The sequence below is a fragment of the Macaca nemestrina genome, chromosome 9, assembly GCF_043159975.1.
Source record: "Macaca nemestrina isolate mMacNem1 chromosome 9, mMacNem.hap1, whole genome shotgun sequence".
NCBI lineage: Eukaryota > Metazoa > Chordata > Mammalia > Primates > Cercopithecidae > Macaca > Macaca nemestrina.
The window spans coordinates 135,941,347-135,966,958 of NC_092133.1; the positions used below are offsets into that span (position 1 = coordinate 135,941,347).

The 25,612-nt window shown below is 40.1% G+C and overlaps 1 protein-coding gene across 3 annotated transcripts in view; it reads right to left on the reverse strand.

Annotated features, from left to right (window-relative positions):
* The window catches only part of LOC105494346 (TATA-box binding protein associated factor 3), a 202,283-nt gene that overhangs the window by 45,833 nt on the left and 130,838 nt on the right, over positions 1–25,612 (reverse strand). For 2 of the 3 annotated variants that reach the window (XM_011762673.2, XM_011762675.3), the window contains one exon: positions 5,615–7,449. In XM_011762673.2, coding sequence (XP_011760975.2) covers positions 5,615–7,449 — 1,835 coding nt within the window. Of the gene's footprint in view, positions 1–3,821; positions 3,958–5,614; positions 7,450–25,612 lie in introns of all 3 variants that reach the window. The other variant, XR_011608308.1, reaches the window with a different exon arrangement.

A 25,612-nucleotide genomic window follows, 5' to 3' on the forward strand; every position in this document is an offset into this window, starting at 1 on the left:
GCTCAGAGTGTAGAGTCAGAAAGGCTGGGAGCTGGCTTTGGGTAAACTACAAATTTAAATATACTCATTGAAACATTAAGCTTCTTGTTTCCTCTTGGAACATACAGTTATGAGAAACAGGAAGGAAATATTTCCCTCCCCTTTATTGGGTTTCTTTATTTACCAAAAAAACCCTTCGTTTCACTAATTACAATAGCTGATTAGAAAAGACTTGGAATGAGACTATATTACTTTAAACAGAAGGGGAAAAGGATGAAAACCTTTCATTAAAGGCACAAACCAATTAGATGATTTATCATTCTCTAAAGAACAAACTGTTTAAATTTAATAAAAGATTTTTGGGGGCAAATCCTACCGGATTTGGGGATAGATTAAAGAAACATTAAAATTTTTAATTGTTCTGATTGCTAAAGTCATAAAAGTGTAAGAAGATCCCTTTCCTGCTCTTTAAAATATGGCAGTTAAACAGGCGCTCTCTAAGGTATCTCCAGGAACTAACATTTTATAAAATAATGATGTCCCCTTACTGTCAAGCATCAAACCATTCGTATGCCCCTCATTTGCAACTGTCACTTAGGTCACCAAAGCAGACTGAGGGAAGTGGCCCGAGAAGGCCGTTCTGGGCAGTAAAGAACACAGGCCTCGGGCAGAGAGGCCTGGGCCCTCCCCACTGGCTGCAGCAAGGTACTCGACCTTTCTGTGCAGTTTTCTCAACTGTAAAACAGGAACCACTATACGAAACCCTCAGAGCTGCTGGGAGAATTAAATCATTGAATTCTGGCTAGGCCTGGAATCTGTAGGCACTCAAGAGGTGGCAGATGCTATCATTTACTATCGAGTTAGTTTATTCAGTAGCCAAAGTTCAAATAAAACAATTCCTCAATCAACAGGATAAAAAATGTTGAGAATCCTTTCTAGAATTTATGGGCTTTCCATTATCAACAACTCCCAATTATGTATGGGTTGATCATCAACACTATGGGATATTTGTATGAAAATTCAGAACTGTTATAGTCATCTACTCATCTTAATTAAACGACACAAACTGCTCTTCATTTAGTGTTTTCTAAGAGAAGGCAGAAAGAAGGCCTTTGAAGCCAAAATATTCTTAGAGAAGGTATGAATCTACTGTTTTTAAGCAGAGATAAGTTAAACTTTAGAATGCTGCTGTCTCTTCCCAGTTTTGAATGGGAGGAAGGAGACGGAGGAAAGAAGCAGAGGGTCTGTGAGGTTGAGAGGTTGGTGAATAACGAGTAAGTGGCAGAGCTGGAATTTCCACCCCAGTCAGTGTGGCTGCCAAAGCCATGCTCCCTCTGCCAGCACTGGACTGACTTATCTACAGGTGGTGGGTGATGTCAGCATTTTTGGGGTGAAACTCTACTGTGCCTTTCCAGATCATATTCAAATGTAAAAACAGATTCCTCAATTTGACAGATAGATTTTGGCTTACCTTCTATTTAAGAATATAGGTATAACCACTGAGTTCCACTAACATAAATTTAAAAATGCATTTATTTTTTTCAAAATGATCCTCCTTCCAAAAATCACTTAAAAGAACAAGAGGAATTTAAAGTAATCCTGTATACTCATCTAAACCCCAAAGATCCGTGCAATATATACAATGACACACACACAAATTTTAATAGAACATTTTAAAAAATTTTACTTAATCCCAAATGTGACAGTATTAGTAACAATTTTAAACTGTTCTGAAATGTACTGTTAAATTTATCACTGCTACAACTATTATGGCTGTGACTGCAATTGGATAACATAATTGCTCTTAACATGTTTTTTTTTCTTTTTTTTTTTTAAGACAGAGTCTCTCTCTGTCGCCCAGGTTGGAGTGCAGTGGTGCGATCTCAGCTCACTGCAAGCTCCGTCTCCCATGTTCACGCCACTCTCCTGCCTCAGCCTCCCGAGTAGCTGGGACTACAGGTGCCTGCCACCATGCCTGGCTAATTTTTTTATATTTTTAGTAGAGATGGGGTTTCACCATGTTAGCCAGGATGGTCTGGATCTCCTGACCTCGTTATCCGCCCACCTCAGCCTCCCAAAGTGCTGGGATTACAGGCGTGAGCCACCACACCTGGCCGTCTTTTCTTTTTTTTTTTTTTTTTTTTTTTTAAAGACAGGATCTCACTCTGTTGCCCAAGCTGAAGGGCAGTGGCACTATCCTCCCACCTCAGTCTCCCAAGCAGCTGGGACTCCAGATGTGCACCACCATGCCTAGTTAATTTAAAAAACAGTTGTTGTTGGTTTTTTTGGAGAGAGAGTCTCACTATGTTTCCTAGGCTAGTCTCAAATTCCTGGCCTCAAGCAATCCTCCTGCCTTGGCCTCCTAAAGTACTGGGAGCATGAGCCACTGCACCTGGCCATTAACATGTGTTTTATAAAAAGTCAGTGTGGTTCTATTTTAAATAAGTGACAGTGTAGACTCCCAACCCTGACGAGGTGTCTGATTGCCCACAAAGGGGAACTAAAAGCTTGCATAACTCACCACTCTCTGGATTTGTCATCATCAATAGAAAAACAATTTGAACTTCTTATGGTGAGTTCCTAATCACATGATTTCACTTATCCCATTTTAACATAACACAGAAAAGTGTGGTAGTTAGGACCATAAATTATAGCATCTGACAGCCTGGATTTAAATTTTGGCTCCTGTTCAATCACTTAACAGATGTGTGATCTTGGGCAAGTCTATTAATCTCTCTAAGCCTTAGTTTCTCATCTTAAAGTGACAATAATTACAGCATCTGTCTTAGAGGGCTGCGGTAAGGAATTAAAGTGCTTAGCATGGTGTTTAACACATAGTAATTACTCACTGTTAACTATGACTGTTTTGCTGTTTTTAGTGTTCTTATCATTATCTCTAAAGATGAAATACTTAAGGATTAAAGAAGCTAAAAAACTTGTCCTGGATCTTATTCCAGGTCTGCTGGATTCCAAAGCCCAAAGCTCCTTCTACCTACCAGGCAAATCCCTGTTTAATTAATCACATCTTTATTGGTTCTTGGTATTGATAAATGTAGATAAGGCTGGTAAAGGGTTTATAAACAGGTAAAATAAATGAGGAGATTAAAAAATTTAAACAAATGCTCTTGCTTGCCGATCTGGCAAGTGTCCATGAGAATTGCTCTTGGTCAGGATGATGAGAAGGGAAAACGAGATTGTGGCCTTCATTCTTTTGGCTGAAGACATTTTCTTGGGGCAGCTTAGATATGTCTCACTTCAGTTTACCTTTGGTGCCTTACTTCTGTAGATTTGTTGGAAAATTCTTGGACCATATGGAACCGCATTTCAGGTGTGTTTTTGTTTACTCATATGCCATGGTGCTTGGGGGATTTAAATGGGGTTGAAGAAAGGGAAGTCTTAACGTTTATGTCACTATCCCAATTACTATTCCTTGTCAATGGCATTTCCATGGGTTGTCCTAACCTTTATCCTTTCCTATTTGTATCAAGGGCTAATATTCCAAAGAATGCCAAGGAAGTAGAATAATTTTTAAAACCTACTAATAGCTGACCTGCCTGTATTAACACAGGCTAGCTGATACGGTCCAATGGAGCAGCAATCTCCAGGTTCCTACATTTTATCGTCTGATTCAGAATGGAACACCCTCTCCATCTACTGACATTTATGCGTCAGATATGGTACTAAGCACGCCCTGTACGTTCTCATTTAATCCTTATATAAATAACCATTTCACAAAGGTCAGGATCTGAACTCAGGTCTAACTCTATAGACATTACTATTTATTATTTATAAAGGTCTTATAAGGTAGCTGAATTTTCTACATTTTTATTTTTGCCATGTACCTGCTCCACAGCCCATCAAAACTGATCCAAGAACGTGTATCTTTCTCTCAGGTGAACTCTGTGCTTCGAGGGACTGAGCCTTTGCCTTCCACCAAGGTGGTCTGAGGGACTTTTCTTCCCTAAAGTCAGGTAGATGCTGTAGAAAGGCATGGGACTGCTGTTACAAACCTAATCTGATGGCTTCACTCAAATTCATAACGGCTGTTGAAACAACTCCATTGACTTTCCAAAGTGAAGATGGTGGTGAAAGCAAGAGTCCCCTGTTTGATTTACTGAGGGCTCAGCTGCCAAGTTACTAGTTACACGAGGGATAAATGACTAACTGCTGTCAGGCAACATCTCTAACAACAAACACCTCACCATGTGAAGTGTCTGCAGTGTACCTCACCCAGCTCTTGCTAGCTGTGTCATCCTGATCTTGGCCAAGTCACTCTCTCAGGCTCAGTTTCTCTTCCATAAATATTGCTAATACTACCTGCTGGACCCATGTCACAGATGTGTTAGGAGGAGAAAATAAGGTGTATGGATCTGCTTTAAAACCTGACAACTACTATATAGAAATCGCATAATAATATAATAAAATGATTTTTTAAATGGAAATAAGAGTTGGATTTCTGTGTCTTGTTAACTTGTCAACGTTCAGTTATTGATATCAGAATTCCCACTTCACTTCTTTATATTTTAGAATAGCCAAAGAGAACAAAGAAAGAATCAAGGTAGGCAGAAAAATGGGAGTTGCCATTACTGCTGTCAACTACACTAATTTTTCTAGGTAAGTTTGAAGTTAAAAATATTCCAAATTTATTGGTAATACATCTGCTGCTGGTCAAATACATCAAATTTCCTCATATGAAAAAAATTATTGGATATTTTGTAGCCAAGCTCAAAGAGGATAACTTTCAGAGGGAAAGGATCATTAGGAGCTCTAGGGGTGGCACCATGAATAGATACTTTTTCAGAAAGTTTATGAGAAATTTTCAAATAACCCAGCCGGCTGCTGTAATCCAAGGAACCATGGACTGAAAAGCAAAGGCGGGTAAGCAGAGGTCACAGCCTGAGGACTGAGGCCCCAGTGTCTACAAAACTGCGGGGTTTCTATCAGTTTCTCTGGCTGTACACTATGAAATTAAGTCTGACTTACTGAAATGGTGAAACATTTCTGCCATGTGGGATTACTTTCTGCCCACTCACCAGGCTGACAGACCAGCCTAGATACTCAGAAATGTGCCCTTATCTTATTAAAGCAGAAAACGGAAGGAATAAAAGATGCTACGGAAAGTTCTGTAGACAGCCATAATCCTAAACACATGCCAAAATGGCTCACCAAAAAGAAAACCAAAGCAGTGGTCCTTCCACGGGCCTTGCTGTCCTCTTAAAATAGTGCCGTGGTTTTGCATGCTTTTAGAAATATGGATGCTGCCTTTCTCAATAGTTGGGTACAAAATATAATGTAGTAGACTTGATAATTCACATAAATATTATTCACAATTTAAGAACCCAGATTTGCTTTTTTTAAATTGCCAGAGATCACTATAGCTAATAGAGAGTTTATAGTCTGTGATTAGATGCCTCTTAAGCTATGAATTTTTAACATCTGCTAGTGTATTGAGGGCTTGATTACAGGTTTATGGGTTTTAGAATTAAAATTAAATTTTGTAACCTCATTACAAATGTATTTCCACTTAAGTGATGGGTGATTTACATCCAGAATACAGATACAATTTGGGCTTTGTTTACCTGTGTTTCTCACTAGGACTCTGTTCAGATAGGGCCAAAAATGAGAAACTGCTTACTTTTTCATGCTTGTGTTTCTCCTTCTCTTTTTCTCTCTTCTCTCGCTCTCTCTTCTCTTTCTCTCTTTCCTTCTCCTTCTCCTTCTCCTTCTTCTCCTTCTCTTTCTCCTTCTTTTTCTTCTTCTCCTTTTTGTCCTTTTTCTTTTCTTTCTCCTTCGGCTTCTCTTTCTCCTCAAACAGTTTTTCCGGAAGCACTGGTAACAAAGACGGCAGCATGGCTGGGACCCTGGCGGCAGCGGCAGGGCTGAACAAGGGCAGGGCCAACTCTTTTGGGGGCAACACCAGTGGGGGTGCTGGGGCTTTCATCTTATCTTCTCTGCCTTTATCTTTCACTTTTTCTTTCTCTCTCTTATCTTTATCTTTCTTGCCTTTCTCTCTATCTTTCTTCTTATCTTTATGCTTCTCTTTCTCCTTCCTCACAAGTCCATCTTTCAATTTCACTTTGGGATCAACATCTTCCAATTCTTTGATTTTAAATTTATAGGGATCTGCCTCTTCCTCTTTAAGAAATTCCTTCCAGGGATACTTTGTTTCCCTGCCAGCTTCCTTGTCTTTCTCTTTATCTTTCACTTTATCCTTCTCCTTACTTTTGTCCTTGTTCTTGTCTTTTTCCCTCTCCCTATCTCTCTGCTTTTCTTTCTTTTTCATTTTAGTCTTGAGTTCCTTTTTCAACTTCTTCTTTACCTCCACAGAGGAAGGCAGCTTGGTTTTCTCCTCATACACCTTGTGGAGAGGTTCGGGAGTGGGAGGAGACACTGATGGAGAAGAAATATAAGGAAAGTTGGGGGGCATATTCGAAGGTGTTCCCAGTTTTGCTTTACGTACAACCTCATCAATGGAGGCATCCATTGTCCATGAGTTATCGGAACTTGAAGTTCCACCGGAAAGAGGCAGAGGAGTGGATCCTGACTTTGTGAAATTGTTCGTGGAAGTGGAAGCTTTGGGAGTGGTACACTCCGGGCCTGAAATTCTCTTAGGGCTGGTAAAAATGTCTCCTTCAGATTCTGATCCAGAAGAAAATTCGAAAGGATCTGGCTCTCGCTCAGCACAGGCTCGTGCAATCACAGCATCGATAGAGGCCTCAATTGTTTTATCTGCTACCAGAGCCTTTTTCGGCTGATTCTCATTGTTCAGTTTCCCTGCATCAGGGGGGGTCTGTATTTGTTTTACCTGGATAGTCTCTTTACTGATTTTTTCACTGACGGTAGCTGAAGGCGTCCTGTTTGGTGTTTCAGGCCTCACAGGTGTTTGGGGAATATGAGTCATGACCTTGGGGCTCTTGGGACTCTTGGGGCTCTTAGAACGTCCAGGTGATTTCTTTTCTTTGGATACAGTTTTTGGTGATCGAATAGGACTTCCGACCATTGCTGGTGACTGGGTGGTTTTAGGTGATTTAGTCTTCTGTCCTGGAGAGCTAGTTTTCGTCTTTGTTTTAGGTGTAAATGACTTTGTTTCTAATGGTTTTGCAGTTGGCATTTGGGATTTTGCAACTGGAGCCAACATTGGAGGCTCAGGTGAGGGAGGTGCCAAGTCTGTACTGTCCTGTACGTGGACTGGAGAAAGCATTGGTGGGATCTTTTGAGTATTTATTGAGCTGAGTGGCTCTCGAGCTTCCAATAACACAACATCTAGCGTGTCCCCTTTAGTGCTTAATAGCCGAGGCCGCTTCATGGCTGGCAGTTCTTCAGCTTCAGGACTATCCAGTGGTCTCTTACCCAAGAAATTCTCATCATTAATAATTTCTTCCTCCTCCAATTCATCATCTTCTTCCAAGGGAACTTGCATGGCTTCTGCTGATGTGCCTCCATCAGTGGGCACCTGCTCTTCTTCTTCTTCTGATAAAGGAAGAAAAAGGAAGAAAAAAAGAAATATTATTGGAATGTAACAAAATCTAAGAAATAAAAACAATGCTTCAAACATGATTTCTTTTTTCTTTCTTTTTTATCATTAAAGTTCTAGGGTACACGGGCACAACGTGCAGGTTTGTTACATAGGTCTACATGTGCCCTGTTAATTTGCTGAGCCCATCAACTTGTCATTTACATTAGGTATTTCTCCTAACGCTATCCCTCCCCTAGCCCTCGACCCCCCAACAGGCCCGGGTGTGTGATGTTCCCCTCCCTGTGTCCATGTGTTCTCAATGTTCAACTCCTACTTATGAGTGAGAACATGCAGTGTTCCAACATGATTTCTTAAAAAAAAAAAAAAAAAAAAAAGGAAATTGACAGTGTTTAAAAAGTAAGTTAGTTTTCAAGGATCTTCCAAACATGTGTGTCATCATTCTTAAAAGAGCAGTAGTCAATAACAGCGAATGTACACATAGATCATTGCCCTTTCATATGGTCTGGCCCTAACTTCAGGATCCGGAAATTGCTCAGTGTTTCCAGTTGGCCTTCTGTTGTTTCCTGAATTAATTCTTTTCCTAACCAGTAAACACCTTCTTTCTCTATCTCCCTCTCATGCACATAGAAGCACATGTGCACAACCACACGCCCATCTAAAAAATCAAGAGATGGATTATTATAGGACTTAGTATGGATTATTATTATCAGGAATGACAGGTATTTTTAGGACTTTTATAACAAATTCATATACTACTTATGTCTTCTGTTTTGCTTGCTTGATGTGAGCCACTTGGAGAGGGAGTATGGTGCAATGAAATACACTTGGTTTAGGCACTTGACAAATGGTTTTTCGGCTAGAGTTCTGGCACTAGAGAGCAACCAGCCTTAGGGACTCTCTTAACCTCTCTGAGCCTGTTTCCTCATCTTTCAAAAAGGAGCCGATGTTACTTGCCCTGTCTACTTGGCTGAGTTGTTCCAAGATCAGATTATTTCTCCCAACGCTTATTAACTAAGTATATAATGCACAATGATGAAGTCTAAAAGAGCCACTGAAATAAATCAGAAATAAATCATAACTAAAAGAGCTCACAGTTTAGTGCAGCAATAAAGGATGTGCCTAGCCCACAGAAAGTGGTTAGTGCCACAGACAAATAAAGTGCTACAGCAGGTCAAAGGAGAGACAGATCTCAGTGAGGTCAAGCATGCGGGTGAGGTTTGACTAATTATGCAGTGTTTGGGATACTTGGAGACTGGAAGTGGTGAAGTCCAGGACAAAGGGTCAGATGACAAAGAGATGAAGGTGAAACACAGGGAGTGTATGAGAAACAGAAAATGATTTGTCTGGAAAGTAGAGTGCAAGGTGGGGAGCAGTAGGAAGCAGGTTTAGTAAAGTTGCATCCAGATTCTAGGACTGCTGAATTCCAGAAAAAGAAATATAATCTTTATTCTACTGGTAGTTTGGACCTAGAAGGCTTTTAGACAACAGAGAAAAACGCATGGGGTATGTGTTGGGAAAAGTCACACCGGCAGGACCATGCATGATGGATGGGGGTGGGAGATAACGGGTACTGAAGGAGAGCAATATCATGGGTTTCTGAAGTGATGTGACAGGAAGTAAGGGTCAGAGCTAGAATAGTGGAAATGATCAGGAAGCAGCAGAGGTGAAGGATATTCTGAGGATAGAATGGATAGAATCTGATAAATGATTTGGGTATATGAATTGAGCAAGGACTCAAACACAATTTCAAAGCTTTGAGCCTGGTCGAGCATGGTGGCTCATGCCTGTAATGCCAACATCTTGGGAGGCCAAGGCAGGAGGATTATCTGAGCACAGGAGTTTGAAACCAGCCTGGGCAACAAAGTGAGACCCCGTCTTTACCAAAAAATACAAAAATTAGCTGGGCATTGTGGTGCACGCCTGTAGTCCCAGCTACCTAGGAGACTGAGGTGCGAGGGTCACCTGAGCCCAGGAGGTTGAGGCTGCAATGAGCTGTGATTGCGCCACTGCACTCCAGCCTGGGCGACAGAGCAAGACCCTATTTTTAAAGAAAAAAAAAAGGGAGGGGGGAAAGAAAAAGCTTTGAGCCTTGGTGAGTGATAAATGTAGTGATGAACAGAAACAGGAAATAAGGAAATAGAAAAGGACAATGATTATTAGCTCAATCCCTAGACACAGAGTTTGATAAACATTTAGTCTGCAATGGCTACTCGGCAGCTGAAATATAATACAGATGATCAGAAAACAGGGCAGAGTGCGTGAGAGGAAGAACGTTGTTGAGATAACTAAAGTCACTGTGATGGTTGAAATGAACAAGGAAGAAACAAGAGGAAACAGGTTCAGGTATTTTGAGGAATACCTACACATAGAAAGAAGAGGAAGAAGGATTAAAGAAATACATGGAGGGTCAGATGTCAAAGAGATCAAGGCAGCAAGAGTTTTAAAGCAGAGGCCAAGTGAACACAGCCAAATGCTTAAGAGGCCAATGAGGATGAGGCCAACAGCAGAAGCCACGCTGCAAAAGCATGAAGGGTGCACAGATAGAGAACACGTGAGGTGATTCATGGGAAAGCACTTAGTAAATCATAAAAAAAATCACAACCTTATCAATTATGCTACCGATTCACGATAATGATGGCATCATCCACCAGGTCCCAAGTCAGGAAAATGGCGTCATTCTAGATTCTCTCCCGTCTTCTCCGCCAGATCTGAATCGACAGCACAAGTTTTCTACTGTTTGCTTTCACGTGCTTTCCCCCTGCTTCTGTCTGGTTAATTTCAGTGTTCAGCACCTCTTCTCTGTAGGGCTGCAAGGACCTTCTACCTAGTCTCTGCCTCCAGTGCAGCTTTCTCAGAACCATCTCTCACGTCCTCCTACGGTGATCTTCTGAACACGCAAATCTGAGCGTCTGGTTCCTCATCTTAAAAACCTTTCACTGCTTCCTTCAGAAGCAGTTTGTAAAAGGCATCCCTTGGAAATTGAGGGTCTGTAGAACCCCTTCTGAGGCTACTGCGCAATAGAGACGGCTGTTCTTTATTACACGGAAGAGTTATGCCTCGGGTTATTTATTTTACATGCAGAGCTTCCACAAAAGCTTTTGTTGTGAGGCTAAAACATGTTTGAATATCACTATTCTAAAATACAAAAATCCTCTCCATCTGTGAAATCGGAGGAAAAAATAAAATATAAAAATCCAATTTCTCCAGTATGACTGACAAGGTGCTCCCTCAAACAAGCTAGGGAAGTAACCTCATCATTCACAGTGAGCTCCTGCGTGCTCTACCCATTCCAGCCACGCTGACTTATCTGCAATCCCCAAATACGTGGTCACACTCCTGTACCTCTGCACATGCGATTTCCCGTGCCTGAAATGTCTTTTCCTTCCTAACATGTGGGCAACTTCCAAGGCTCCCATCAAGTATTACCTCTTCTGTAATGCCTTTTCTTAGCAACTAGAAATAACCATGTACTCCCTTTGGGCTCTACTGTGTTCCAGTTATACATGCAACAAAGAAAGCCTAGAATATTTACCATTCAGCTCTTTACAAAAAAAGGTTTGCTGACCCCTGTCCTAGACCTACCACATTCAACTCATCTAAACTTTTCCCTCCCTCCCTCCCTCCCTCGCCTCCATTATCAGAATGACAAGACGGACTTCAGATCTGCTCAACTGCCAACAGATAAACATGAGAAAATTAGAAAGAAGACAGCTTTAGGGTATTCTGAAAGTGAATGGACATTCATTTATTAGTATTACATTTCCAAATTTCAAAGAACCTCCTCCTACTCCACAGAGGTTCATAAATCCCAATGATGCCAAAGCAGAACGACAAAGGTCTGGCTTAAGCAGGATAAAGGGTCTTTAGAGTATGTCATGGTGCACCCTGCTCTTCTAACTCTGGGGACTAATCTGGATCTAGCTCAGTTCTACCAACGTGTGTCCCTCAGGGAAGGCCTTAGGGAGATGCTGGGAGACCAGAGGGAAACTGCTGTACTCTAAGCATTCCCTAGAAAGGGAATACAGGGGATACCCAGGACTACTAGTAAGACAGTTTCAAGTCTTCTGGATGTAAGGCCTGTTTTGTAGTTAGAATAACTTGAAAATTTGGACTTTTCTGTATAGTAACACATATTGTATTATTTTACTAATGTGCAATTCTATCAGATTAGAACTGGCAAAATGGCTACATGATGGGCCTTTGAATGAAGGAAGAATGTGAGGCTTGGCTAGGAAAAAATGGGATGGTTTCACACAACTACTTTAGAAAATATATTGGTTTATTTTGAATTTAGAGCTCAAATAACTCATAAGGGTATCAAAAAATTAATGACGGTTGTGTTTGAGTAAAAAAAAAATTAACATTAAGCTTGATTTAAAGTAGGATGCCACAAGTTGGGGGTTTATTCTGTTTTTGTTATTTTGTTTTTATTGTTTATTTTCACTTTTGTTTTTCAGGTCCCTAACACAAAAATTTATATTCATTCCTTTATATTACTTAATACTGCAAAAACTTGTATTCATTCCTTTATGTTATTTAAAGGAACAGAAATGAATTGTAAAACTAAACCACTTCAAGTGTTGGTTTTAGGAATACTCAAAAATACAAACGTTTTAAAATAGTTTTTTTTAGAGCCAACAAGTTTCTTATTTTTATTAGTTTAATTTACACTTTCTTATTTACTTAAGATTTTATAAGAAAGCTTCAATTGCAGCATCAAAATCAGTTAAAATGAATGAAGGACTTCGTCAGAAGAAAAAGCCTGAAACTTTTTTTTTTTTTTGAGACGGAGTCTCGCTCTATCGCCCAGGCTGGAGTGCAGTGGCGCGATCTCGGCTCACTGCAAGCTCCGCCTCCCGGGTTCACGCCATTCTCCCGCCTCAGCCTCCCTAGAAGCTGGGACTACAGGCGCCGCGACCACGCCCGGCTAATTTTGTGTGTGCGTATTTTTAGTAGAGACGGGGTTTCATCGTGTTAGCCAGGATGGTCTCCATTTCCAGACGTCGTGATCCGCCCGCCTCGGCCTCCCAAAGTGCCGGGATTACAGGCAAGAGCCACCGCGCCCGGCCAAAAGCCTGAAACTTTTAATAAAAAAAGGAAAAAGTGTAAAGATACTTAAACAATTTTTAAAATTAGAAATGATCTGATATCTACCAGCAGGAATAAGTAACGCGCATGGAAGTTACGAAGCGTAACAATCAGTGAGTACCTGCGAGGCCATCGCCTACTTCAGAAGAGCATGAGCAGGGCCCTCCCAGTCCTGCGGCTCCTTTCCCATCCACCCCTGCTTTCTCCACTCCTACCCCAGCCCCCAGTGAACTGCTATCTTGATCTTCAATCTGTTTCCTTTGTAGTTCTACCACATTTGTACGTAGTTTGCTTGTTTTTAAACTTGATATAAATGGTATGATACTATAATGGTCTTTTTTTTTTTTTTTTTTTTTACCCAACATTATGTTTCTAAGATTACCCCAGGTTGACGCAGGTAGCTGTAGTTCACTTCTTTTCACTGCTGCAGAAATGTCCAATGGTGGTCCATCCATTCTCCCGGTATAAAAGTTCTCCACTTGAGTGAATATATTTTATTTTAAACATATTAGAATTTTAAAAATTAAAACAAATAAATACAGTTGATCTAGCTTCTGCCTGCTCAAATGCAGACTTGGTTGATGGTTACACATAATGAGTATCTGGCTTTTTACTACATGAATAATTTTAATTCTATGTTTTAAGTGTTTGGAATAAGACAAATGTGTAATGGCCATTGAACTGTTTAGCCTTTACCACTGGTAAAGGTGAACTTCAGTTTGATAATAATTGAATGGCAACATGCATGCATGTGTATAATATAATATAATATATAATATAAATGCATGCATGTGTATAATGACCATCATTTATTAATAATCTGTAAAATATCCTACAAATGTCTTAAAAATATTTTCCTATACTAATCTGTGGAAGCCTGTGTATTATAAAACTGCAAAATTTGGTCAGCATAAGCTTAATATTACAAGATATCTAATCTTGATATGTTATTGCAAAAATAGTAAAGAAAATATTTGGGTCACAGGCCCTTTCTACTTTAACACAAATATAGACATCATCATCATCATCATCATAGCTGTGTGCCAACATCGAGAAAGAGAAGGTGAGAGAGAGAGCATGTGTATATATGAAGCATTTCGAAGATTTTTATTTCCAGAGAACTAAGAACTCATTTTCTGTTATTTTAGTGTTCTGAAATGGAAGAAAAGGACTCTCCTGTACATATGTGAGAAACAAATACTGAAAAAAGTAATTTAAAAATTTGATTGTTAGTTGTAAGTTTTTAAACAAGTTCTTCAACTTCTTAGTGCACTGGAGTTCCTTGATCAACAAGACGAGTTCATTAGCACCATTTATCTTGAGAGCATTCTGAAAATTAATTGCTAATTAAAGGTAAGTATTCAAACTTCTAAATAATAATACCCATCAATAATAGAGATATGTCTTGTAAAGTTAACCTTACAACCCTTTTGAGAAGATTAAAAAAACAAAAAACAACTCGCCTCCCCGTAATCTCTGTAAAACCATCCAACAGCAGCACACGTCCAGAGTTAGCATCTGTGGGTGACGTGACCATCACCTCAGCCATCTGCCCTGATCTCTCTATCGCGCCATGAAAGCAATCAAGGGCTGTTGGGGAGGCTTTGAAGGACAGTGGGTATTTAATTAAGGAAAGGTAGTTCTGGATAGGTATTAATGCTCATGTCCCTAAAGGCATAGTAAGGATTGTTCACAAAAGTGGTGTCACCTTTTCTGCTTTTGCTAAAGTTGGGTTAAAGTTAACGGTGTTACCTTTTCTGCTTGTGCTAAAGTTTGGTTAAAGTTAATAGTGACATGACTTTTGATTTGCTTTTCCCATCTGTGAGAATGTGTTGAATATTATGTTATGTGTTATAATTGATTAAACTGTCATTCATCAAAGAATCCCATGAATTATGACATAACCCCTATATTTCTAGTAGAAAAAAGACACTAACAACAACTAAAGACATGAAGAATCACACCTAAACCAGGGTGGTAATACCTATCTTCAAAAAAATCTTAACTAAAATTCATGTCCTCTCTTAACAACCCTAGTTTTTCATGTTTTTCATAGAGTCACTAAAATGTGAATGCTAGAATTCCAAGAAAAAATGGCCACAGTAAGAAGGAACTCTTCATTCTGCCAAATGTTTTGCATGTCTGGTATACTTTTTTCACCAGACCAAAAAGGGAAACGATGTGAAATAATATGAATGACTCGGCACAAATTCATCACCACAGCTAGAGATTCACTTTTAGATAGATATTTAATTGGTAGTTGGGTATCTGATCATAATGTATACAAAAATAGGGAGACAGAGATGCTTTCTACGGTATCTTCTTGTTTAAACAATCAATGGTTCCAGGTCAACATTTGACTGTAAAATTATTTTTAAATTATTATTATTATTTTATGAGACAAAGTTTCACTCTGTTACCCAGGCTGGAGTGCAGTGGTGCGATTCCAGCTCACTGCAACCTCCACCTCCCAGGGTCAAGCGATTCTCCTGCCTCAGCCTCCCGAGTAGCTGGGATTACAGGCATGTGCCACCATGTCTGGCTAACTTTTGTATTTTTAGTAGAGACGGGGTTTCACTATGCTGACAGGCTGGTCTCGAACTCCTGACCTCGTGATCTGCCCGCCTTGGCCCCCCAAAGTGGTGGGATTACAGGCGTGAGCCACCGCACCCAGCCTATTTTTTAATTTTTTAATTTGAAATAATTTCAAACATAGAAAAGTTGTAAGAATACACAAAGAATTCGTGAATACCCTTTAACCAGATGCACTAATTAACATATGTATTATATAACTACATATATTAATATAATTACATAATTATAGTATAATTTTGGGAAACTATTTGAGAATAAGTTGTAGACATCATGATCCTTTACCCTAAAAGCATCAGAGTGTGACTGCAGAACAACTGTCAAATTCTTTTTAATCACATAAAAGCAACAAAATGTATCCATATTAATCCCTATCTTTCAAAAGCTTTACAAACGTTGATGGGAGCAGGACACCACAAACTCCATTTCAATTTTCCTTCATTAATAACACAAATAAATAATCCACACTCCCTATATTCTCCTGAGGAATAATGAGAAAAACATGCTTCTTTTCTAAACTTCTCAGACAAAAACAGAACAAGACAATAAGGTCTGAACACACCAAAAGGATTTTTGGGAGGTTAATTCTAAGCTACTATAAATATTGACTTAGAACAAAATATCTTTTTAACTAGAATAGTAAATGGCTTTAAAGAAACACTATAATCTAAAAAGTTCATAGACATTAGGAAATAAAGGGAAATTGTTTGCACATGGCATAAAAGCTTTTTATCTGACTAACTACACAGATGTGTGCAACTTTAAAATTCAGTGGCATGTTCTCAAACTAAGCAGAAAATACGCTTGTATTCTTAAATTTTAAGCAAAGGAACAACAAAATGCTATCTGCATATATTTCATCAAAAATTAAACGTATTTAAAGCTAGACTTCTTATGATTGGTTAAAAGTGTACACACAATCTTGTGTCAGATCTATAAATGAAAAATGTATGTAGATGTAGAAATTAATTTCTACAATGATGCACAAACTTTCCTATTAGTCCATATATGTCACTGTTTTTATGATAGATTCCTCTTTTACTAGCAAATGAAAGGATCATTTAAATGAATGCTTGGACAGCGTGGGAGAGGTGGGGCAGAGAGTTAAAAAACAAAACAGCACACTTTTTTCAAAAAATACCTTTCTATTTGTCGAATTTAGGTATATTTATTGTAACCAGTTCCTTGAAGTGACTCAATGCCACTAAAATTCATTCATTCACCTATGGAGTGCACTCTGAATCTCACTGTGGAGAGCTCTGTGTTAACTAGAACTAATTCATTCATTCGCCTATGGAGTGCACTCTGAATCTCACTGTGGAGAGCTCTGTGTTAACTAGAACTAATTCATTCAACTATGGACTGCACTCTGAATCTCACTACAGAGAGCTCTGTGTTAACTAGAACTAATTTACTCATTCACCTATGGACTGCACTCTGAACCTCACTATGGAGAGCTCTGTGTTAACGAGGACTAATCCACTCATTCGCCTATGGAGTGCACTCTGAATCTCACTATGGAGAGCTCTGTGTTAACTAGAACTAATTTACTCATTCACCTATGGACTGCACTCTGAACCTCACTATGGAGAGCTCTGTGTTAACTAGGACTAATCCACTCATTCGCCTATGGAGTGTACTCTGAATCTTGCTGTGGAGAGCTCTGTGTTAACTAGGACTAATCTACTCATTCGCCTATGGAGTGCACTCTGAATCTCACTATGGAGAGCTCTGTGTTAACGAGGACTAATCCACTCGTTCGCCTATGGAGTGCACTCTGAACCTCACTATGGAGAGCTCTGTGTTAACGAGGACTAATCCACTCATTCGCCTATGGAGTGCACTCTGAACCTCACTATGGAGAGCTCTGTGTTAACTAGAACTAATTCATTCATTCGCCTATGGAGTGCACTCTGAACCTCACTATGGAGAGCTCTGTGTTAACTAGGACTAATCCACTCGTTCGCCTATGGAGTGCACTCTGAATCTTGCTGTGGAGAGCTCTGTATTAACTAGGACTAATTCATTCAAGTATGGAGTGCATTCTGAACCTCACTATGGAGAGCTCTGTGTTAACTAGAACTAATTCATTCATTCGCCTATGGAGTGCACTCTGAATCTCACTATGGAGAGCTTTGTGTTAACTAGAACTACAAAGACAAATAAGACATGATTGGCTGTCCTTAATCAAACACATTTTGTGGCCATCAGTTCAAGTGGTAGGCAGGAATCTGCACAAGGTACACACGGAGCCACATCAAGGGGTATGAAGGCAGGAATGGAAATGTTGGCTGGGCAGGAAACCGAACTGAAATGACACCTGGGATCTGTTCACAGAGCCAAGTTCAACCCAGCACAGCCCATTTCATCTCCCAAGACCTAAGTTTTCTCATCTGTAAAATTGAGTACTGACATCTGACCTCCTCCTTATAAGAGATGAAGATCTTTATTATTAGGGTCATCTCTACGTGTAGTTGATGACGGGTGTGGGATGATCTAAAGGGCAGGACAGAGTTACTCCTGCCCCTAAATATCTCACTGAGCAGGCAACAGTTCTTGAAATTCTACCACTTGATTTATGTGTTTGGGTAAAGGCAATATCTTTAAAATGTTGCTGTGAAAATATTCTTAAGACCATGAAATTAACAAATGAACAACTCTATCCTACTTTTTGAAGTGAGAAGACTGGGAAAATGGAACCAAAGTGAAACAATGTGATGGAATGTTGAGGATGAGGTGAGTGTGGAACACAGGGTATTACTGCCAGGAAGGTCAGGGTCAGGCCCAGCTGGGAAGCTGCTGTGAGGAGAAGAGGTTGGGGCAGTCAGGAAATAATAGGAATACAGGCACTGGATGCTGGGAAGGAAAAGAAGGGAATGGCGTCAACAACAATCAAAATCCACTTCATCATTACATCTTCTAGTACTAAATGAGGCTAAAAATATTTAATTTCATTGACATCTCCTTATAAAATATTTTAAAATTGTCCTGTCTATAATGTAACAGAAATTAGACCCTTAAAACACAACTCAACATGTGTAAGTGGGTATGTATTTTTAAAATAAACCTGTTTACTTAAAAAATGTAATTACTAGCAAAGACAAGACAATTAGGCAATGACAATTCATACATTACAACCAATCAATAACACAAGAAATTAATAGTAGAGTGAATATGATGTGTTATAAATACCTAGATACACACTGACCTGTAAAAAAGCACTATTTCACTAACATTCTGTACAATAAAAAACTAAAATGCTATATAAGCAAGCCAACCTGAAATGACACCTAGTATTATAAATGGCCTAATCTATATGTTAATACTGTTGTATCACATAACTGCAGCAAGACTAAGATAACAATATGACTTTGGGGTTTCTATGGCTACATCCTGGGCTAACGTGCCTGAAAGGGCTGGCTGCTGACACCACACAACCATTCTGAGTGCTTCTTTTTGGTTATTTATGATATGATTTATGATAACGACAACATCTCCTATTTTCTCTCCTCCTCAGATACAATAAATTGCTATCGTTAATCACCCTTCTTGGTTCAACCATGATTACAATAGCATAATAGGGCCTGGCTATGGTAATATTGTGGATTTTTTTTTTTTGCAAGAAATAAATACAAGTAGATCTCTTCAGACAATGTCAATATCTCTAATATTTTAATAATCTTCCTTTAAGTCTTTCAGGATAAATTCTGTTACAATTGAGATTCCATATCCAGGATGTAGGCCGTTTGTGCCAATCGAATTTATAATCAAACACCACGCATTCACAAATCACTATCATCATGATTTTCCTGAACTTAAAATAGTAAGACTATGCAAAGGATACAGTTTCTTTTCTAAGAGAGACAATAGTATTGCTCTATAGGGATGAAACTAATCTCAATGCAATTCCTTCCCCACCCCAGGAATAAGACAAATTAGGCAAATTAGCCACTTATCTATAAGAAGACAAAACAGTAGAGACAGAATAAAAACCCTACAATCATAGAGACATGTATGATGTGCCTCTGCCCATTATTGGCTATGTGGTTCCTTCAACCTTCTGAACTTCAGTTTCCTCTTATGCCAGTTTGGGTTAACAGAAAGTACTACCTCTTTGGCTTTTGAGTAACCGTAAGACAATGTATGTAAAAAATGAGTTTGTATGTAAATGATTTAGTATGAAAAGTATGAGTCAGACTGTAAAAATGAACAGACATTCTCACCCTCCCTGCATCTATGCCCTTCCACAGGGCTTCTACAGCTGTTCTCATCAAGAGGTGGAGATGATTTTGGGTGGCCATGTGACTTGCTTTGGCCAATGGGCAAATGTGACAGAAGCAGAGGCATGGAAAGCAGCTGCACCCTAAGGGCTTGCCCTCCTGGCTGCTCTTGGGAAACCTGCAACCACTGTCACAGGAATGAGCCCAGGTTAGCCTGCGGGGTGATGACGTGTGTGGCCCAGGGCCCCAGCCAAAGCACCAGGCATAGGAGCAAAGCCATTGACCACCAGCCAACAGTAAATGTATGGGTGAGCCCAGCCTCGTCCAGCAGAAGAGCCGCACAGCTGAGCCAACCCAAAATGCAAACTCATGGAATTGTAAGCTAGTAAACGGTTGCTGTTTTAAGCTGCTAAAGTTTGGGGGTGGCTTGTTACACAATGACATGTCAGCTATATATTCATATGTACACATACAGTCACTTCTTGTTATTTGCAGTAGTTATGGTAATACAGAACAAACAAATACTGAACCACTACTCCTAAGAGAAATACAGGGTTAGGTTCCTATAAGTCTCTGGTCACAACAGTTTCATTAGCTAATCGATGCATACCCTGTTTTACATGTGCTTCTGCTTAAAGACACCTTATCTAAGACATTAATGATCCATTAACATGGAACTCCCAGTGCACAGCACTGTAACTCATGCCTAGAAGAGGCTTATGTAACACATGCATTTTCTCTATGAGGCACATCACTGCCTCTGGCATTGGGACCACTAAACGGGACTTCAGCACTATGCTTAGGGGCCATTTTAAACACAAAATTCCCAACAAAAGCACAGAATGAGAAAAACATGGTACTACTGAGATGGTGAAAACCAACACTTCCTTATAGTGTGAGAGCTGACACCGAAGGCAGAGCCCTGCCTTGTTCGACCTCAGCTGGGAACATGCAACGCACACGACTGAATTTTTGCTGCTCTGCATGTCTTCAAATGATCGTGAAAAACAGAATCTGTGCATAATGAGGATAATTGTATATAACTACATGGATATACACTCATCAACATCCAGTACTTTGATGGACTACTGACTTAAAAGACTTTGCTTGAAAGTGATTCCATCCTCAGAGGCGTTTCATGAAAAGAATAAATATGCTTCAGGAACTGTAACACTATGACTATATCTGGTAAGACGTTTCTCCAAATCCAAATTAGGACATGTTTGAGTTTAATTCAAAGAACTAGCCATGTGAGGAACTTTCTGCTCAAGACACACAATTATTCTCCAAACTTCTGGAAGGCACCAAGGCCTTTCTCTCCGCAGGGTCTTCATGCCCACATAGTCTGCTCCCCTCCCATGGGAACACTCTTCCCTGGGTCACTCTATACTTCTCTATCTCCCTTTAAGTCTCAAGAGTAATACTGTCTTTTCAAAGAAGTATTCTCTGGTTATTCTACATCCCCAAAATAAGGAGTCGCAATTTGTGACTGTTTGACTGCTAATGCATTTCTTGTCTGTTTCCCCAACAAAGCTTCACTGATACGGGAACCACGTCTGCCTTCAGCTGTTAAACCACCATTACAGGCTAATAATATATACTTTCGCCAGCAGTGCTATTATTAGAAAAATGAGAGAAACTATTTCACCACATATCATCGACTCTAATTTATCAAAATATGAAAACAAAAATGTGCATCTCTGAAATTGGGCCATCTCTTCTAATCAGGAGTATCTTCCTATCTTCACTGGACAGGCGGGACAGGCGGTGGTGATGTAGCAGTCACTGCTTGCCCGATGGGTGAACTTGACTGCTGCTCTTGGTAGAATGACCGGGCACTGCAACCCTTCTATGTTTCAGTCAACAAACCATTTAAGAAATTTGAAGTGTTTGTTCTATGCAGTTAAAAAAAAATGTTTTATATAAGAAAGAATTGCTTCACAGTCTAATTGGCAATGTTTCAGATTCTAAACAGCGCCTAACCCAGAGGAGGCCTTCACAGCTGCTGAGAGAAAGCTCTTAACCACTGCACCACCTGGCCTGCAGTGGGGGCTGGAGGGGCCATGCATGCAGGAAAGGTGGCCTGCAGAATGCACAAGAGAGCAGAGAACCAAGGGCAGGATTCTAGGGCTGCCAACATTTCAGTAACAGCAGAAGAGGGGCCAGAGAAGGAGACGGGACAGCCAATAAGTTGGAGGAAAATCAGAAAAGATTAAAACAACAACAATGAAGAGAAAGTATAAGCAAGTATAAGAAAGAAAAATTGTGGCCAGGCGAGGTGGCTCACACCTGTAAAGCCAGCACTTTGGGAGGCCGAGGTGAGAGGATCTCTTAAGGCCAGGAGTTCCAGACCAGCCTGGGCAGCATAGCAAGAACCCGTCTCTACAAACAAACAAATAATTATTTTTTTTAAAAAGAAAAGTTTTAACAAGTAGGGTAAGTATTCTATTGTGTCCAATATTAGAAAAGCATCAAATATACAAAAAAGGTGTTGTTATCACTTTGATACATGCTTTGAAATAAACAGGATAAAGGAATAGAAAATAACAACTGGGAAGGTGGTGGTGATGTAGAATGCCACCTTTTTTCTTTTCTTTTTTTTTTTTGAGACAGGGTCTCACTCTGTCACCCAGGATGAAGTGCAGTGGCGCGATCATGGCTTACTGCAGCCTCCACCTCCTGGGTCCAAGCGATCCTCCCACTTCAGCATTCCAAGTAGCTGGGACCAAGGACATGTGCTACCACGCCTGGCTCATTTTTGTATTTTCACAGAGATGGGGTTTGGTCATGTCGCCCAGGCTGGTCTCAAACTTCTGAGCTCAAATAATCTGCCCGTCTCGGCTTCCCAATGTGCTGGGATTACAGGTATGAGCCACGGTGCTTGGCCCACCACCTTCTTAAATAGAACGAAGCAACTATGTGAATACTGATTAATGAAACTGAGATGGGAATAACCAAAACAGCTGGTCAGAGACAAGCCAGGGAAAGTACTCCAGGCGCAGGGACAGCATGTGGACAGCCACACTGCGTAATGAGTATTTGTGTCTGAGGCATAGGAAGGAGCTAGTGAAGGCAAGAGGAAAGGAGGTGGGTTGGGTAGGTCAAGAGGGCTTCATGGATCATGGGAAAGAGTGTGAATTTTATTTGAAGGGTATGGGAAGTCACTGGTAGCTTTAAAATAGTTGGATCCAGTTTCGAGAAAGATGACTCTAGCAGCTGTGTAGAGGATGTAGTAAGGTTATGGATGACCTGAGAGGGTGGCTTTAGCCCCATGGAGAAGGCCAGGGCAGGAGGACAGTCAGGGTCAGGTGTGCATCACAAGGTCAAGGCAATCTCATCCATCCATTCATTCAACAAATATTTGTTAAGATCTGCGTCCGGCCAGCAGTGCGGAGGTTAACAAACAAAAGACAAGGTTTCTCTATTCATAGATTTTACTAGCAGGGCAGATAGGCAACAATATATACAAAAGGAAAATTCACAGTTAAGTGCTAGGGAGTAAGTAAAATGGGATAATGCGTGTGGAAAGAAAAAAGGCGATTTTAGACAGGACAGTCACTGAGAAGAGATGGTTCAGCTAAGAGCTGATTCAGGAGGAAGACTAGCTGTGTGATGATGTCATGAACAAGCATTTCAGGGGCACAGGAGCAAGGGCAGAGCCTTGCTGCCGGAACAGCCTTGCCCGGGGTGCAGCCGGGTGGGTAGTTAGTGTGGGGGCGGGAGTCGGTAAGGAGCTGCAGCGCGAGGGTAGGCCTGGCCTTCCTGGGGCATCTACAGAGTGTCTGCGAAAATGCTCACCATGCAGATAAACAAGATAAATTAGTAAGTCAAACAAACAAAATAACTGGAAAATACAGTTTTTTTAATCCACTAATGGGAAAACAATGCCATAGTAATAAGTAAATAAGATGACTGGTCAGATTTAAAACAACCATACCCAATAGGAAATCAATTATTCTGTGAAATGGCACACAAACAAAAACTCACTAAGCAAACAGGATCAGCATCCCTCTGTTCACCTTTCAGAAGGTGAGACAAACTGACCTACTCCAAACACTGCAATCCAGTCCTCTAATGCCACAGGTGCCAGAGGCCAGGGCACTTCAGAACGGGCATCGGGAAAGGCTGCCCATCTCCGGGACAAAGCCTTATCCTATTTTGAACAGTTTACTACCATAAAAAATGAAAATAGAGTAAAAAATTACAACTACACTTATGTAGTCCGATGCTACGTTTTCATGCTGCCCATATTTCTAGGTAGAGACTAATATATATATACCTTTAATCAAACCTTTATTCTAATGTAAGATTATCCTAGTGCTCTAAATGACCTTGACAAAATTCTGGAAAAAAATATTGCAAGACCTGGGGCTCTAAAGCTATTTTAGAATTAACTCTGAATAATTGTCCCAAAATATGAGTTTCTGATTAATTGCTTAAGATAAGGCCTCCCTTTCCCTGTGGCCTCCAGTGGCTCCCTCCAGTTCCCATAATCACTTTTGTCTCATTCTTCTAAACCCTGGAAGGCTAAGAGAAAAATCAGAGAGACACCAATTCTATTACTTGAGGATTAGCTAAGAGATAACCCTTTGTATTCCATTACTGACCATTGTTTGAGTAATTATTCAATAACTAGGGTACGTTTGAAAGATGCACTAATTGTTTTCTGAGGCTCATTCCTGCTGTATCTCAGACAAAGTTAGACCTGCTATGTCCTTTAACATTGCAAATCTACATTTGGGTTACATGAAAAAAAAACGCATAGTAACTTTCACTGCGTGTCATTTTTGATTTCTTTCTCTTAATAAAAAGTAAAAGCTAAAACAAGAATAATTAGTCTGTTGACGGTCTTACTGACTAACTAGAAAATTAGGACTCTATTTTTGACCAGATTTATGTCTTACAAGAGTCAAATTTCTGCATAATTTAGACAGAAAATTGGCAGGGGATGGCTGTTCCATCTAATTTCAGCAAAATTAGCATTCAGCCACCTGAATTTTTGGCAGTATTCCAGTGTGTTTATCCAATGCAGTAAGTAGACAAAAAATAAAATTGACAATCATGCCTAAACGAGGTAGTTTTTCTATCTACCTTTTCCCTCCCCCAACAACACACACACACACACACACACACGTACACACACACACAAGCATGAACATTTTTAAAAATGAGTGAATAATTTCAAAAGTACATTTCATGAATGGATTCGTAGTTTTGCATTCTTCCTCTTATGCATATCAGTCACAGAAATAACAAGAAAACCCACCCCCTTTTCAAAGTATAAAGAACCCTACTATAATGAGCGGACTCAATCTTGGTTTACTAGGGGCAATGATTTTTTAGAAATTGCTCATCCTCCAAATAAAGCAAATCAGTTATATCAGTTCCTGACTATCTGTGCTAATAGATGGAAATGATAGTGACAGTAATTCTAAATTCATTAGTAATTGCTTTGGAATACATCCTAATAAAAAGCTGAAAACCCATACAACTAATTTTTGCTTACCTTTCTCCCCTCGTAGAATTATATTTGGTTGGTACAGAAATGAAAAAGCCAACAGGCACAAATTATGCATTTAATGTGTACTGAGCACCTACCATCTGTATGCCTCGAGCTCAGAGGAAATGACAAGTATTTATTCTTCAAGCCCATCTTAACTTGTGCCTAGCAGTGTGCAAGACTGGTGGCTCTCAGACACTCCTGGCAGCTAGAACAGAACTGGCAAGGACAATGAAGCACGGTGTGAGGTTTGGAAGCCATGGTTTTAAGGCTGGCAAAAGAGGGGCTCCCACTCAGCAAGTGTATCTTATACACTTACTATCAAGGTGTATCAAGGGTGCTAAGAAGGCAAATACAAAAAACACCCTCCAAATGTTTCCCCAGGAAAAGCTTACAAACTAGGAAACAAACGTATCATTTAAAATGTAGGAGTTTGCAGTGCTAAGGAGCAAGCAGAATGTGATGCATAGGAGCCAGAATCAGAAGACGGAAGCCAAGAATCCAAGCAAGGTGAGCCCAACATGGAGCGCTTGTTTCATTCAAGGCAATGGCAAAGGCAGTACTGGAGGCCGAGTGGAGTTCTTAAGAGTCTCACAGAGCTACAGCGAACCACAGGATCGGCCTCCTTTGATCTGAGCAAGATCACAACAGCTGCTAAGTCAGGACAGACTTTCGGGAGTAAACAAACACAGACACAGAAGGAAACTGGACAGCAACTGCAGCAACTCAGGAGAGATGACTGTGGTTGAACGAGAC